General features: G+C 42.5%; 1 protein-coding gene across 4 annotated transcripts in view; it reads right to left on the reverse strand.

Moving 5' to 3' along the window:
* The window catches only part of rbms3 (RNA binding motif, single stranded interacting protein), a 297035-nt gene that overhangs the window by 157817 nt on the left and 121582 nt on the right, over positions 1–17636 (reverse strand). For all 4 annotated transcript variants that reach the window (XM_065470606.1, XM_065470605.1, XM_065470603.1 and 1 more), the window contains one exon: positions 5581–5738. In XM_065470606.1, coding sequence (XP_065326678.1) covers positions 5581–5738 — 158 coding nt within the window. The remainder of the gene's footprint in view (positions 1–5580; positions 5739–17636) is intronic.

Here is a 17636-nt window from a genome sequence, read left to right on the forward strand (position 1 = left end):
AAACTGTCTACGTGTCATGTATACAGTAATGGGAGTATAAATAATTCAAAAATACAGCCTAAGGCCAAATCAACTTCTCTGCTCGCCCTCGCTCTAAAATTGATGTTCAGGAAGGAAGGTGGCGTAGTATTTTAGCCAGTTTGGCTTGGCCAGTAAAATGATTGTGTCACTTGTGCCGGAGCAGAGAAATGGAGGGTTTAACATGATAAAGAGATGTTAGCAAGCGAACGAGAACGAAAGGGAAAAGAAGTTGGAGAGGCGGAATAGAGTGTTACAGAGAGAAAGAGGAAGAGAGACAGAAAAAGTGGGTGTGAAGGATTCTGGTTCCAAGAATAGCAGATGCCTCTACTCAATTTGAAGCTGTAGGTGTAGGAGTAGTTTAGGCATTCCTGTGGTTGTGTCACTGCTTTTCAGAGGTTAAACATCACTATCTCTTTGTACCCTGAGTGACGCACACCCTGACCCTGCAGAGAGACGAGAGGAGGGTGTGCTGGGGGCAAAGACAGAGCAGAAGAGGGGCAGGAGTTGAGGCAGGTGGATAGGTGGAAAAGTGAAAAGAGACACTTACAATTCAAGGGAGAAAAACTGAATTAAGAAGACTGAGACTACTAAGGAGACAGATACAAATATAGACATTTTAGAGTTCATAAAACCTAGTGACAACATACCTTGAAATGCTATCCATGTTGTTTGATGCTTGAGTTTCTTTTTGTAATGCAAATTCTTGCTACTCATTGGCCTAACATAAAAAAGCAAGATAATATCTGCCAGTGTTTTTCTCTGGCTTAAATGCAGATGTACTGCGGGTGACGTGATGGTAAATTTGAGACTTTGAAGCTGGACTGCAGAGCCCTTGGTCACACTTATTCTCCCCTCTGTCAGTTTTTTGAAATGGAGCCATGGGACAGGCAAGCTCTGATGGCTAAGCAGCTAATGTCAACACTGGACCTCAGAGAGTCATTTTGGATAATGTGGCACTGAGTGCCTGGGTCTCTGCTCCATAAAAAACAGGTGGTCCCAGGGTCACCCCTCCCTTCTCTCCCCCTCACCTCCTGTGCTTAGCATATCTCATGCCTCTCTCCCTCCATTTCCCCTCTCTAGGTCTCCCTCCACCATTCCCTCAGCACACACGAGAAAGGTTATTTGAGCAATTGGTGGTGATTAGCTCTTGATTTGGCTGACTATTTGTGAGATCAGGCCAGTCCACGGATGCGAAACCCACTGCAACTGAGGGCACAGCTGTTCGGCCAGGACTGAAATTGAGTGAGGAGAACCGAAATGAGAAATAGGGGAAGAAAAGGGGACAAGAAACAAGAAAAAACAGTTTTTAAGCAGTTTGAGTTCAGGGTTTGGCTGGCAGGTAAAATACCTCCAGTTTTGTACTTGTTATTCCAGGTGTAGAACCTCATAAAGAAATTCCTGTCTTTCTTATTTTCAGCTTTTCTTTCAGCTACCTCCTTCCTCTCTTTCTTATCATCGCCCGGGGTGGAGAGTGCAAACAAGAAAAATGTGGATGCTGGTTAAACGGGTTTACCCCAAAGTGATTTGGGGGGGTATGCGCTTGCTTTGTTGGTTGGGTTGGTTGGTATTGGGCTTATGGTTGGCCTACTGCCTCAACATTGGTGGTTAGGCCAAAGAATTTTTCTCACAATAACAGCTATTCCTTCTCTGAGTTTCTTCATCCATCTATCCATCCACTCTGCTAGCCAGGCAAAAAGGAAGGCCTCTCACTATGAGAGTGTTCAGCCAACAAATCCCCACTCCACTCCTTTGGCCTCTTCCCTACACCCATATATTAGGCTGACGGCTGTGGAGAACCCAACACCGAGCCAGCTGAATAAAACAGAGATTAAGCACCCACCCGAATCTAACAGCATGTAACTCCAACCGTTGTGCGAACTTTGGTATTCTTACTCCCAGGAACAACAAAGGTTGAACGAGGTAGCTGAACGAAAAGAAATGTTGGCTTTAGCATCTGCAATAACCGCAGCCTCAGTTGTTTTTAACTGTATACTTGTGTCTCTGCAATTTCAGTCTTGGTTTTTAGAGTAGGTAGAGCTGAGGGGAGAACAAGGAAATCATATCATATCTGTAACTGTCTCTAGTCATCTGCATAAACACACTGGTGAGTACAGTCACCATTTGAATGCCAGTATCACCAAAACAGAACAAATGGCACCAACAACGATCCAATGCTGTCACTATATAGAGAAAGCATGCCGCTGCTGCTGAATGCCCAAACCCTCATTTTGCACACTATAGGTCTTTACTGCATAGATAACAGTCATTCTGCAATATTGTAATTCACAGTGTTGTCTTCAAAGATAGAGATACGCCCTTAAATCAGCAATCAGTAAATTAAACACTTTGGAAATATGAATATTATATGACTCTCTATATTTGTGCAAATCACAAAATTAAATCCCTCTGTGTTTTTGCATTTTAAATGAGAACATAATTTTGGGAGAGAGAACTTGATGAAGGTTACTGGCTCTCAAAGACAGGATCTTGGTAATAAAATATTAGAGTTCACAAGAACGGGGTAAAAACCACAAGGCATTTATTTTTCTGGCATCTCTCAGGCGCATTCAGCAGCCTCCAATCAGCAGCTACGATATGGCCCGGTGTCAAGAATGCATCACTTTGGCGGCAGCATGTTTGCTTCTGAGCTAGATGTGAACCAGGGTGGGAAGAGCTGCTTTGTGTGTGACGCTACAAACGCCGACCTAAAAATCATCTTTGACCCGTCTCACTTCCAGCACTCACGAGGGTCGATACAGGATGCCGTGTACACACATAAGAGCACGACAGTTAGGCCGGCTAACATGACTGAAAGTCACCCACAGTTTACTCTCCTAAACGTACAGTGCCAAATTTAGCGAGCATTTATGTTTAACACAGAGGCTCCCCGGGAGAGCTGATGGGGCCGACGGCCAGGAAAGGAGGTGTTTCGTGCTGAAGGGGGACTGGGCATGTGGGGGGGAATAAAACCTGAGGGGAACCCAGGGTGCCGCAGACTGCAGAAGAGTCGCATGACCTTTTCTAGAATGCTGCCACCCGCCTGCCACTGAAACACAGTCTGGCTAATTAAAGTTTCAGTGGCATTGAATTTTCACTGGCACAGCACACCCCGGGCAACCTTGGGGGCTTCTAGGCAGGCGATACACAAAGTGGGAAAGACGGTAGATGTAAGAAAAGAGGCAGAAGGTAGCAGAGTAAATGCATTTAAAGAGAGGACAGCCACTAGAGGACAGCACGGCAGATCCGAGCTGTAACAAAAAGTCAGTGGATTTTCATAACACAGTGGAGAAAAGCTATATATTAGAATGCAAATCTACATTCACAAACATGCACGCTCCCTGGGTATTTTACATAAGCTCCGACATGGTTTGCCCTTCCAAACAGTTATGCTCAAAATATTCAAGATCACATGGAATTAGAAATGAAATTGAAACTGTCCAACTCTGTACAACTGGGTGAATGCAAGAGCTAAAGCAGGAGATATCCAATGTCAAAATGCTGAGTGCTTTTCCAAATCTTATCGGGCCGCCTCTCAGCCTAATGGAATCTCGATGGGTCAGTTTCAAGAATAAATGCATGACTTATGACATGGCTGCTGGGAGCATTACCAAACACACTGGACAGCATGTTCCTTTCTCCAAAGGATCATTGAATAATTGGCCAAGTTTGACCAGGACATTTCTGAAAATATGTCCAAGAAAAGGTTATGCAACCAGACAGATTCGCTCATGGCCTGTATTTCACAATCTGCCGGCCTTGTCTCCATTAATGATCTTGACCCCCTTTTCACCATTTCAGAAGTGAAAAGGGTTTAATGAAGCTGAACAAAGCTGCTTGTGTGTGTCTATGTGTGTGTGTGTGTGTGTGTGTGTGCGTGTCTGTGACTGTGTGAGACACAGAGAAAAAGAAAGCCCGTGTGGCTGTGTGTTACAGCTTGATGAGGTCTTGGTCTGTGATTCCTTGGGGAGGTGGTCCAATCTAGGCTTTATTAGGCCTTATTGAGCTGTGTGCAAGCAGGTGTGTGTGTCTGTGTGTTTCCTCTATCAAGAACATTTGGCAGAGCTTTATGAGTACCTTTGTGTGTGTGTGTGTATGTGCGTGTGGGTGTATGTGTGTGTGACACCAAAAGACACCGAGTTGGTTGCAGTTTAATGGGGTGTGCATGGACCCGATTTCAAGCCTGTAATTTTCTTCTTAGAGGTGATTTTTTTGGTTTGATTGCATCATTTGTGTACACAGGCACAGCTATGCTTATCAACCAGCTATGCTTGGGTCTAAGCATGTATCATCCTGTGAAAAAAGACACTGTTTGCTGTATTTAGAATACAAATCAGATTTATTGCTACATGACAAATAATCGAGTTGTGGCCTGCATTCTACCTTGAATATCTCACAATATGTTTTTCAAATACATAGAGAAACATAGATACGGAATCTTTATGAGGTCCTTGAAAGCACCGATGTCATGCATATGTTTTTCATTAAAAAGAGGAAACAGACATTTTTTTTAATCTAGTTAAGCAGGTGAGTGATTATCCAGCAAACACAGTAAAAATTACCTGTATTCTAGGTGGGTTAACTATAACTGGTAGCTAGCTATTAGTACAATGTTCTAATGGTGTATGTCTGGGATTTACAGCTAGTATAAATTCTCTTTCAGGATACCTATACGTGTTTATGTTGTATTATATCTTTTTAAAAGATTACAGTTTCAACTGGGATATTAACACATACAGTCCTGTGAAAAACTAAACGCATGCCGTGATTCACTAGCTTGTAGAATCATCTTTAGCAGTAATATCTTGAAGAAATCGTTTTCTGTTTAACATCATCAGTCTCCCACGGTTGCTCATGTACAGCTCTCTTAAGGTCCAAACCACAGCATTTCAATCAGGTTGAGGTCTGGACTTGGACCTCAAGGTCGGAGCCATTTTTAGCATTTTATTTTAGATTTGCTGCAGTGTTTGGGATCATTGTTCTGATGAATAATTAAATTTGGGACAAGGTTTAGCTGCCAGTTAAATGGCCTCGTATTTGAATCAAGAATATTTTGGTGTACAGAGGAGTTCATGGTCAACTCTTGGTAACTGCAAGGTGCCCAGGTCCTGTAGTTACAGAACAACACCAAAGCATTATTTCTCAATCACCGTTCTTGACAGTTGGTGTGATGTTTTGATACACCTAAATGCTCCAGACCAGCAAACTGCCAAAACTACAGCTTTTACAGAGGTGGCCGCTGCTGCTAAGCCTCTTAATTTCTATGGACGCAGTAAATGTGTGCTTAGTTTTCTTCGCAGGACTCCATCAAAGTAAAAAAGACAAAAATCACCAGTTTGTACTGGGGTATGTTTTGTTTTGTTTTTATAAATGGTGCATATGGTAAAAAATTCGAAGGATACATATTTGTATCTATAATGTACACCTGTTCTGATAAATGCTTGACAAGCACAGCATGGCCAAGAGCAGAATACAATTATGTAAATGAAAGAAATATTTATGCTATTGGCAAGAATTACAGTATAACCATTGTATTTAATGACAATCGTTCCTAGTACTCACGGTTGGCAGAGTTTGATGAGATCCTGGTCGGTGGTCCCAGGTGGCAGGCCTCGAATGTACAGGTTGGTCTTACTCAGCTGCTCCGCCCCTCCCTGGCTGCAGCTGTTGGTGCTGGGGCTGGGAGGAGCCATGGGATGAGGGGGTGGAGCATAGGGTTGCTGGAAACAGAAGGTAAAGAGAAAGCAAGTTAATACAAGGCTTCATTTTAAGACAGCAGGCAGAGTCAAAGCGTTTAAAGATTCTCAGAGCGTGATTATGAACAAGAATATGGCAGCAAACGCGTATTTGCTTAAAGGAATGGGGAAGTGATGGCAACCTTAGTGGGGAATGTCTCTGTCCAAGCTTCTCTGGTTCTCATTTTAGCAGCTGGTATGGATTCGTATTCATGTTACTGTGTGCGAGTCCCTCTCTTTGAAACTTCTGGCCTCCCGAAAAATTTATAAAGAAACTAAGAGAGTGACCTCCTGCATGTCATTATTAAAGAGAGATGGCAAAATTTATTCAAGGTGTTCAGCTGTTGCCAGTAAAAACCAATGAATAAAAACAACCACACAGCAAAGTTTCTCTTTTTTCAGCAGGGGATTGTTTTTTTTTTAAAAAAATGCGTGTGTGTGATCATTGGTTGTTGGACTGAGGGTGGCCGACTGGAAAATTTTGACACATCATCCAGCCGTAATCCTACTGTTCTGATGTTTACAGCAGCTTTAAAAGACAATGAGAAGTGAGGTGTGAAAACATTTCTTAGACAGGAGCAGAAAATGTGAGAGAGAGAGTTCAAAATGTTTCATTTGAAGAAACAGCAGGCACTGCCAGCACAATGTCCCCGCAATCGTGAGACGAGACATTTTGGGGCAGCTGTGAAGCGGCGAGGAGAAGCGAGCAGGGTCACTACGAGATGAAAACCCAGGAGAACGCAAGTGAAAGTTTCAAGAAAGCAACCTTAGCCTCAAATAATAATACTGCGAGGAAAACATCTTCATGTAGAGAAATAAAAAGGTCTACACAATGACAGAAAAAGTGCTTCGCTTCTTTCAAACTTTTGTCACCTTCGTGCTTAATAAAGCAATAGATTATATCTTTTTGTAACTTTCTGGGCTTTTTGCGCATATGCAACTGGAGTCGAGGGGACAAACATTTCTTCATTTTGCATCTTAAATAAACATTTCACCAAGGTGACTCTCTGATATTAGAGTTCACGAGGCTCCTAGCAGCTTATGAACAGTTTTAAATGATGGCAACTTCCTGCTTTCTACTAATACCCTCAAAACCAATTTCATTACACTGCGAAACAATTTACACCTCAGAGGGTGTGAGATCCTGATGCAATAATCCAGTACAGCCTATTTTATAAGCATCTCAATATGAATGAAATTTTCAGTTTAATCTCCATCTCACAAAATGTATTCAAAATGTATTAGAATTGTGATGCCCCAACCCCTCCATTTGTTTTTTTCTCCTTGCCTTTCCCATCCCCTGCTTTCCTTACTTGCTTGTTGTGCTGTTAGCATAGATTTATGGTATAGGAGTCAGGGCCCCCCGCTCACAGCCCATTTATATCTCTATTGCAGGGACACTGCACATAGTGACAGAGAGAGAGCCGGGGGCCTGCGGGCATGAACAGAGACACAGAGACAAAAAGCGAGGGAGAAACACTAAAAGAGAGCGAGGAAGGAAGTGAGACGGAAGAAGAGCGAAAGAAACCACACTGCAATAAAGTGAGTGATGAATGAAACGGAGGAGAGAAAAATGGTCAGGGAAAGAGGGGGACATGACAAAAATACCACCACCAGCTCCAGTTAACCACGTTAACCCTTATCTTCCCTAGAGAGAAGCTCAAGACCTCATACCATGCTGTAAAACCCCCCCGCATATCCACGCACATACACCTACACGCACACAGACACACACACACCATTAGCCCTCCAATCTGCCCCACACGTTAGCAGCGACTGGCGGAGCATGGCTGATTTGATGTGCTATTTTAAGCGTGTGTGCCATGCCAGCGTGTCGCCTCCCACTCCTCAGACAAAGAGCCGGGGTCCCTGGAGCGTGAAGAGGGAGCCACGTCCATCAATAGACGGCCAATTACCACGCTGAGCTTAGTGGAACTGATGGGCAGCCACTCACTGTGCTGGACTCACCCACACTGTACACGTCGGCCGTTGTGCATACGCTCACACTCACAAACACACATATGCGCCACATGATAACACAGAAACAACCTTTTTCATAACAGTCATCTACAGTGCGTTAATATTAAAGCTAGAGTGTCAGAGTGAAAACTACTGTTTCAGGTCTATGAATGATATCCATCAGGATGACTTTGTACATTTAGGTAGTCGAGGTCCAAGTTGAAACAAGTTTGAATTTTAAATCCAAGTTTCAAGCACACAGGTCCGATCACCACAGACACAAGTTTCCCTAAACCTCGCCCATCCCGCCCCCCACCTTGCCTCGCACTGTTCTGGTAGCCTTGGTTGCATGGACTTGAATGAAAAAAGCCAAACTAGTCTCCGGTCATTCAAGTTTCCACGCTGTGGCAGTATAGAAGAATCTTAATCTCTTGAGTGCTCTGTGGGACTTGTTTTCTCTCACTCAAATGCACAGCTGCAGTCCAAGCCTTGACTTTGAGGCTTTCACCTTAGGTTCCCCCCGTCCACTCGTTAGATTTTTCCCTTAGTCCGCTGCAGTTTAAAATACACACATGGTAATTACCACACTGTGTGACTCCAACAAATTCGCCGCACAAATGAGAGACACTAGACAGAACCTCTTTCAGCGTTCAGTGTTAATTAATAGCCCCTCTCTCGCGTTCTCAGGCTTTTTCTCCCCCCACTTCTTTGTTAGCCCCCATGGTGACACACACAGCCCTGACTGTCCTTCTGGGCCTCCAGGCTTGGCTTACATGCTGGTCTTTGGAATTCATGTGTCCCGCCCTATCGATTTGCTTTCATTTTTCTTTTTAAGGTCAGAAGCTGAAATCTTACACAGTGAGGCATGGAGGGTCAAAACCAGTCTAATACTTACAGGGATGAGTTAAAAGGCAGCATGCAAAGGTATCCAGTAGGAAAGGAAAAAAGGCAGCGGGAATCCCCTGGGATGAAGAACGCAGTCTGTGCTAAAGGCCTCAAAGGAATGGTTGACTATGCGGTGGGTGGTGGGTCAGGGTGGATTTAATGCAGATTTTTAAAAATACTTACTACTTTTATTTTATTCCTGGAAGAATGTGGTAAAAGTTTAGATATGTTGGGTAAAAACAAAATGGAAAAAGCTCCGCGAGAGCTCCTCAAATCTAATCATTACTCAAGTAACCCCATCATTCTTCTATGAAGACGATCCTAATATCAGCTTGCTGTGCTGTGTAGGAACCATATATGTAATTTAAGTAAGATTCCTGTTTAATCTTGGGGCAGTGTGTGAACTTTTAAATGCAATGGATCCAAGACAATCCTGGACACAACTGGTTGTCTCTGCAGCACAGAAGCAGGCGCACAGACACCCACACACACACAGAGGACCAAAATGTTTCAAACTCTTTGTTTTATATCCAGTTCCCTCTTGGCTTCTGCTGGTCGCTGCACTAGAGGTTAATATCCAGGCTTGTTTTTCTTGCCGGACAGTTTCATGACTCCTGTTTACCCTTGGTCTGTCAGCCTGCCAGATCAGGCTTCTCAAATATATTAAATACTAGCCTCATGTGTCAGAATGATGAGGACTGAGTATAGCACTCGGCAAAGAGTAATTTACCAAAAAGGGGAGGGAACAGAAGACTCATGGGGAAAAAAAGGATGGGAAAAATAAAAATAAAGCAAGGTAGAAAGAATTAGAGTGAAATAGAAGGGTGTGAGAAAACCGCTGGTTATGACACTTCAAAAACCTCCAGGTGGTAAATGAGAAAAACCTCCGTTCTCCCTCCTCCCTACCCAGCTGTGACATGCCGCTACAGAGGCTTACTGGGGATTTCAATTTGCTGCACTGTATTTTAGACAGGCAAAATGGTTTACACAGGCCCAATTTACCGAGCCAGTCGTGAAGGGGGGTTCACAGCCTCTGTGACACGCCAGGGAATGTTTATGAGTGTATTAAGTGAGGATGATAAATCTAGCCTACGTTACATAGGCTGAAGGTGCATGGCGTTGTGATGTATATTCACACACCCACACAAGGACAATGCATTTTTTCCCCCAAACCACAGCTATATGCTTTTTTTTTTTTTAAACCACTGATAGACTTATAAAAGGCTTAAACCTGCTTTGCTCATTGCATCACATGCATGTTTGTGTAGTGTATAACAAAATCGTCCCACTGTGAGAGACGGTGAAAACCAGTGAGCTTACACAATGCTTAAATTCTGACTCAACTTCTTAAAATATTTTATAAAACTTTACCACTTTGTGAATTTACCAACCCATATGGGAACACTTAATCTTTCACTTAATTTCTAAAATAAAAAAAATGAAGATAAATGGTTTTCAGTGGAGGGAATTAAGACAATAACTTCATAAAGTACAAGGTTAAATTAAACATGGACTTCAGATTTAAAGAATAAGGATTAAAACAGAACATTTCCTTCATTTTAATTATGATGTAAAGTGTATGACAAGCTACCTTTTTAGATAGCACCTGGAATGCTGGCTGTCCCGATTTTAGAGGTGATTACATGCTCAGATAAAGTGGCTTCTTACTTCTATCAAAAAAGTGTGAAAACACTCTTTGTGACTACACACATAGAGAACAGAGCAGAGGGCAGCCACAGCTGTAATTGGAATAAAAGCAGGCTTATGCCATCCCTGTCTTTCTCCCTTCCTCCCTGCACTCCGCAGGGCAGGGCTGTGACTGGAGGAGAGGAGGCTGCACACTAGCGTGGTAATTGGCCTTGATTTATAGGAGGCCAGAGCAGCCAGCGAGAGCTAGCTCAACACTGGCACTAGGCCAGACAAGGCCACGCTGTCAAAATCAGTAAACCAGCCTAACCCGGCCCAAAGCCCCCCATGGCCAAGACACCACTACTGGGAATCAGTCGTCACCATCCAAAGGGTGCGCACATGCGTATGTTCCTGTGTTATTGTCTATTTGATATTCTTTGGGTTTCTGTATTTGCTTGTGTTCAAAAAGTCACTCGAGTCACACACACACACACACACACACACGCAAACACACACAGAAACTGAAAAGAGAGAGAGAAAAAAAAAGCTGCCACAAAAAATGACAAGCAGTCTCCTTAAATTGAAGAAAAAAGCCTCTCGGCTCATTTTTCATTAATTCATGCTGGCAAAGTCTCTGCAAAGACTCTTAAAGACAAGCATAGTCCCAGAGGCATCCCTTCCAAACTGCCAGAACTAACAGCTAGCTCGGCGGTCGGCTGCATTCACAGCAGCCTCTAAGCACGGGAGGAACACAAATCCCCCATCCATCCTGGATAGCTGCTTCCAAACCTTTAGCCCTTAAACATGTGTTTTGAGAACTGCAGCTGCATCTCAATGCTGAAAGAAGAGGAGGTGGGGTTGGGGGGCATGCACGACACACACTGTAAGACTGACGGGAAAAGAGCTATTGCCTGTCCTCCTTTCGTTTCTGTGCTTCGCGCTCTCTCTCTTTGTCTGTGCCTGTCTAGGTAAACCCATAGCCAGAGGAGTGAATAGCAAATCATTCCCGAATCACCTGGGAATGCAATGCTGCTGATTCTATAGCAAAATCTATCCTATAAGGGAAGACTGAGAGCGCTCTGTATGCAGGGGCATGGAGAGAGCGAGCGGGGAAAGAGAGCTGATGAGAGAAAGAAGAAGTGGAGGAGAGATATAGTTACAGGTACAAATGAGTTGGAGCCAAAGGCAGAGAGAAGTGTAAAACCAGAGGGCAAGGAAAAAGGGGAAGGAAGTATATGTAAAGAACAAATTAGAAAAAGACAGATTAAAGTAGAGGGGTAATTTTGAATGTCTGATTCTCTCTAGGCGCTACTAAACTGTGTGCCTCATCCTCAGGAAGAAAAAAAAAGAAGAGGGAGTGAGAGAAAAGAATTGGATGCTGGTAAGCCGACACTGCTGTGGACAAGGATGCAGTGGGCTAATTTTAAATATGCTGATAGGCCCATCTACAGCATCCTTCAAGCAGAAGATGGGCCTTGTTCTCTCTTCCCGTTTCTATCCTTTTATCTCTCTCACCTTCTTATTCCTTCTCTGCTCTCCTTTTGTTTCTTTGACTCTGTTTTCTCGCTCTGACTTTGGGCCAGATAAGCGAGCGGCGTTGCGTTGTGTCAGGAAGCATGTATCTAGATACAGAGCCCCGGGGTTAAAATACAGGCCCGTATCTTCCACAAAGGTGAGAGATAGGATGCATGTATGTTATCTGACAGAGGGGACAAAAGCGACAGAGGTAAACAAGGGATGCTTTATGCATCGCCGTTTTAAAACCCTGACTCATCTGTTTAGCTGCAAGTGGAATAAAAAGAAAAATACTGTGAGGTATACTGTAGGCCAAAAGGGAATATATACTACATACTAAAAGATGCAAGTCAGAGTGTTTAATATTAAGGCTCGATTGTAAACAAAACCGCGGCTGTCGTTAAAGATTGTAAAGCCGGCACTCAGAGATAGATCACGCCTGGAATTGGAATTGCTGCGAGACTTAAAAGAACATTTCTTTAAGCTTGAATGTCATTAGCTTATTGAATGGCCATTATCAGGTGTTATCAGTCCAATACATATCACCAGAAGGTGGCCTCCTCCACCCACGAGGAGGTCGTTATCGGCTCAGTCACTGTGGGGTTCCCCACAGATAAGGCAGACGTCATAAGCTATGTTTGCAAACTTGTTTAACATTTTACTTTTTTTTGAACACCTCCACTAGATGTCTACTTAATCTGTGCCGCTCTGTGTTTATCACTGATTAAAGAGAATGATAACGACCCACTGAGCTTGCTAACGAAGGCACCTATTGCAATATGTATGGGAGTGATAACGGGACAGATAATGGGCATTCAGTGGGCTGATAACTTCGAAATCAGGTGTTTACACTTTTTTTTTTTAGAGAGTAGGGGACTACAAATAAATATGGCAAAGCTGAAGCAATTCAGGTGTAAGAAAATGAAAGTTTGCTTATTAAAAGCTCCCAATCACTTTCTGCTTTGACCCTTGCTGATGGTTGAACATTATATAAGTAATTTGCCTTTTAAGCTTTATCAGAATTTGCAATACACGTACTATATTCATGGCAAAGATGGCAACAGCAGCGCACATAATATGAAAAATACGCCTAACTGCGTAAAACAAAGCAGCATCATGTCTGCACCTCTGACACTTCAAAAAGTCTTCCAAAAATATTTTTAATGAATAAAACAGCCGAGATGATGTATTTAAAATACAAAAAAATGTCTTTTTCCCTTTCTCTCGGATTGAAATTTTAATGCTGTGTCATGCATTAAACGCATTTTTAATGCTCTGATTTCAACCTCCCAGTCAAAACAGCCTCATCTGTTCAAACTATTTACATATCCGTTTCCTGCGAGTTACACAAGGCTTCCAACCATCTCAGTGAGGTCCTCCATCACCTTAGATTGTTGTTTAGTTTTTGGTGACCTGAGGCAAACACGCTTTTCCACATAAAAGATACAATGCACATCACTTTCAGAGAACAGGTTGGTCACAAAGCCCACACAAAAATCTACACAAGGACAGCTTAAGCTTCTATGTTTATACCACTCCTCCGGCAACCATAAACTTGGTCCTCTGTGGACATTAACAGTCAGCTGGTGTTTAGGTGACATAACTGGGGCTAAAGTGTGTTTGTGGAGCGTGATTATGATGGTTTGGCTGCAAGTGCTGTGACCGCCGCAGAGGGATCCGTAAAAGAAAGCAGAAAACGAGCCGTGGGCAGAGCCAAAGTGAAACTCAATGGACATAAATATTTGGGCTGATTTGTCATCATTATGGCCAGCTGGGTCTGTTTGCAAGCTAGCCAGTGTGGGAGTGGAAACTACAGGATGGTTGGAGGGAGTAGGAAGACACAGGGATCCATTTAAAGACAGGGCAACCACGAGGAGGACAAAATGAGAATGCTCTAAGCCCAAATGACATCTTCAAATGATGTCAGTCTTAAAGGAAAAAGTTTGGCACCTCTGTTATAACAGTTACTTAAGGGTGTATTTCATTTGTTATTATGATGAAAAACGAGAACCAGTAAAGAGTCATGTTCCACGACTTTACCGTGTCTTTTCCAACAATGAGCAAAATTTATGTGTCTGAATATTGTGCTGTTTTTTGACCCAGAGGACCCTAATTTTAAAGCTCAATTCCTTTGTACAAAAAGTTAGATCAGATGAAAATAAATAAATAACTGAATAAAAAATGAGCAGCCACAATGTCTGAGGACCCCCCACCCCCCACCCCCCAAGTTCACTCTCCATCTCTAATTGGGCACATTCTTCAGGAGTCAGCTATGTTTTTCACAGGAAGTATAAGCACAAACAAGATTGTGGAATATGCAGAGAGGGAAGAGGGAGCATTGCTGCTGTTTTTCACTGACACAAATGTCTAGCAGTCGAGTCCAGCCCTAAAATGTCCTCAAAGTTTGCGTAAAATATCCACAATATCTTTTCGCTTTCCCTCAAAAATACCTCATAAGCCTGTATGTTACAGTCATTCCGATTCCAGCAATGGAAAGACTATTTTGTTGACGGACTGCCATTTATTAATGAATTACCGTAATAAATGACTCCAGATAGATGAGTATCTACTTCTATCTATAGCTGAGCAGTTGGTGAGAGTTATCGCCACGGCAGGGAGAATGCCAGAGAGAAAGAGCAGATCGATAGAGAAGACGCTCGACTATTTGTCATGCTGTTCTCCAGACAAAATGTAGGTCTCCGTATGCAAAAGGTTAACTGTGTTCACATTCATAAATAAGGCCATACTTGGTGCACAAGAGGAAACGAGTAACAAAGGTTCCCAGCAGCTTAACCAATGAGTTACTGCCTGAGACTGACCTCAGCTCAGTGTGTGTGTTTGACTATGGGCCCACAGCCATATGTTTCAGGTACTATGTAATGTTTGCATAACTGAGCGATGTTAACATTGCTTTTAGAAACAGGAGACAATGTTTTGCAAAAAGACTTGTAAAAGCACATACTGCAGTGCTAGCAGCATATGTAACCTGGCAGTTATATAATTAAATACGTAATAAGAAAATATGAAGATATCAGAGCACAGTTTGCCTAATTTGAAGAATAATGTGCTAGATTCCTGAGATTTCCAAGGTTTCCTTCTGCAGAAATAAGCCAATAAGGACACACAAAGTGAGGAAGCACTGTGCCCACTGATTACATATATGAAAACAATCATGCAAAGACAAAAAAAAGATAAGAACTACACAAGTTGGTATAGAAACGGGGGAGAGAATGCATATCCTCATCCTTTTGAATATTCAGATTCTTTCACATGCAAAGTGTTTGCACCAGGTCTGGAATGTCACTTTTGGCCCCCAAGGAATATACTCACTGAAGCGTTTCTGAAAATTGCCAGACTAAATACTGGCACTAAATACCAGCCGCTGTTGTGGCAGGAAGGCTTGAGACAGCCATAACAAATCAGCTACAGCAGGGAATGGTGAATGGTTGGTTTGTGGTAGTTTATAGGGTTATTTTATGACATAAATCTGAAAAACAACCAGAGATTTCGCACAGGGATCCTAACCAGCCAGACTGTTTTACTTCTTTCTCCAAGCCAGGAAAATCAGGTGTCTAAAAAGCAACAGGAGGAAAGTGGTGATGCTGATGTATTAACACTTCTAAATACACAAAACAGATTTGTAATAAACGTTGGGACCATATTCTCTTTGATTATTGTGCAAATATACTGACATTATTTAAATGTGGCACAAAGTAACTCAAGCATCCAGTTATTTGTCGATATAACAACCGAAAGAAACATTAGTGGAAGCTAAAATGGCTTTGAAATGGTGCCACTTTCTAATTGTGAGGCAAGCTATAAATGAGTTTTTTATGGATGTGAACTTCTGGATGAGTTTGAGAAAAGGTCACGCCACAGCAGGCAATCAAACCAACAAGAATGTTAAGAAAAAACAAAACAAAAACAGAGCACAAAAAACCCCAATCAATGCATTGTTGCAAGCCTGAAAATCAACAAGGAAACAGTAGAACAGTTTACAGTGAAAATCTGAAAATCTGAACGACGCTTTGTATGAAGGTCAAATCCTCAATAAATCATAAGCACATTCATAACACATAACTAATTTATACATTTTTATGTTGCACATAAATGTCAATGCATGATAAGTTATTACGGACATGAATAGAATCGCTTGTCAAACCTGATAAACTCTTTAAAAAGCTGCCCCAAACTGAGATACAAATACCCTTTTTTTTTCTTCCCTCCTTGCAGGTTATATTTCTACTATGCATGTGCAGGCGTTCACATTTTATTGTTTGATACGGAGTGCTGACAATATCAACATCTCCAGCTCGTCCAACCAGAGCACTGAACAAATGCCATGCTATTTCGCATTATACAGCCAAGAAAAAAACAAAAGGATCACTGATGGCATGTTTTCCAGTAATCAGTTACTTATTCAGGATTTATTTTCTTTCTTTTCGTGTTTCTGGTATATAAGACTTTAATTTTAAAATAACAGTCCAGCATTTAGAGGCCAAAATGAAGTTTAAGGCTTTCATGAACAAGTGAGGAAAGGTCGCAAATACATAGGTACCCAAAGAGGAACTACGTAGAGAGTGCTTACTAGAGTCCAGATTAGAGCATTAGAAATAATGAGCCATTATTCTATTTAACGTTCTATGGCTGTTTAATGTTCCTCATCAACATACATATCAGTCACTGACAGACTTTCAGACAGTCAATTACATGAAATAAATCAATAAGAAAATTCCCAAGCAAATTGAGTTCAAATTTGTTGCAACATTAAGCAAGTTTATCCTTTGAAGATGGTATTTGTTTAATGCACTGAATCATCATCTTTTTCTAAAGTAGTGCACTTTGTTAACACATTTCGCTGCACCTTTTCAGTCCAAGACCTCTGCTTTGACATAGGATAAAAGATTCCTCAAAGCCTAAAGAGCTTGTTTTATCCGTACACCAAGCCTTAAACTGTCTACGCTGCTAAACTCCCATTCTGTGGATCATGTTCCCCCCTCCCGTTCCTTCTTTCTAACCTTCCATAACTGAATTCATCCCCACCTAGTCCTCGATCCATCCTCTCTTCACCTTCTACAATCCGTTCAGTCAGCTCTCATCTATCTCTAAATCCATCCCAATCCTCATCTGGCTGCTCGTCCTCCATTTCTCCTTCCAGCTCCCCTCTCTCCCTTTTTTCCTCCTTCCTCCCCACCCTTCTTCTCCTCCCCGTCTAAGAGCCATCAGGGAGTTTTTACATAGTGTTGAGCAGAGTTTAGTAGGCCAAAGAAGATGCCGTGCCAGATTCTGCACAGTGTGTTAAGCAACTATCCCCCTTGAAGGAATATCAGCATTACTCAACACAAAAAACCCCTGTATTCTCCCGCCTCCTCGGGCCTAAGCGCACATACTGCAAAGCTGCCATCAGCAGCAGACAGCGAAGCTATGCCGGGGATTGTTTTACTTCGGGTCAATGTGAGAACAATGCTGCATTGTAAAATCCGTGGAATCACCGCTTGCATTTCTGCCTCACTGCATCTGGGGATGTCATACAAAGAAAAATGTATGAAGGGAAGTGAGGTATTCATATCAAAAAGGAGCCTCAAATGTAACCTCCCCTCCAGCTTTTATTTTCAAAAATGCGTACTTTTAGTGTTTCTGTTAGTTTGCCATAATCATAACTGTATGAGTTAGGGACCTTTCAGAAGCACCTTTTTGAGTGATTTAAAGCGAAAGAAGCAGTACGCTCTGGGCAAACCATCCTGGGCTGTCGATCCCATGACTTACTGGAAACCACATGATCTGTGCTTCCCAGCTCGCACAAGCAGAGTTCAATCAGTGTGGGCGTGAGGCTTTATCCAAAAATGTCACAACTGCATGATAAATAAAGTGAGCGGAGTCAGGCGGCCGGCTAGA

Source organism: Pelmatolapia mariae, linkage group LG22 (genome assembly GCF_036321145.2).
Source record: "Pelmatolapia mariae isolate MD_Pm_ZW linkage group LG22, Pm_UMD_F_2, whole genome shotgun sequence".
NCBI lineage: Eukaryota > Metazoa > Chordata > Actinopteri > Cichliformes > Cichlidae > Pelmatolapia > Pelmatolapia mariae.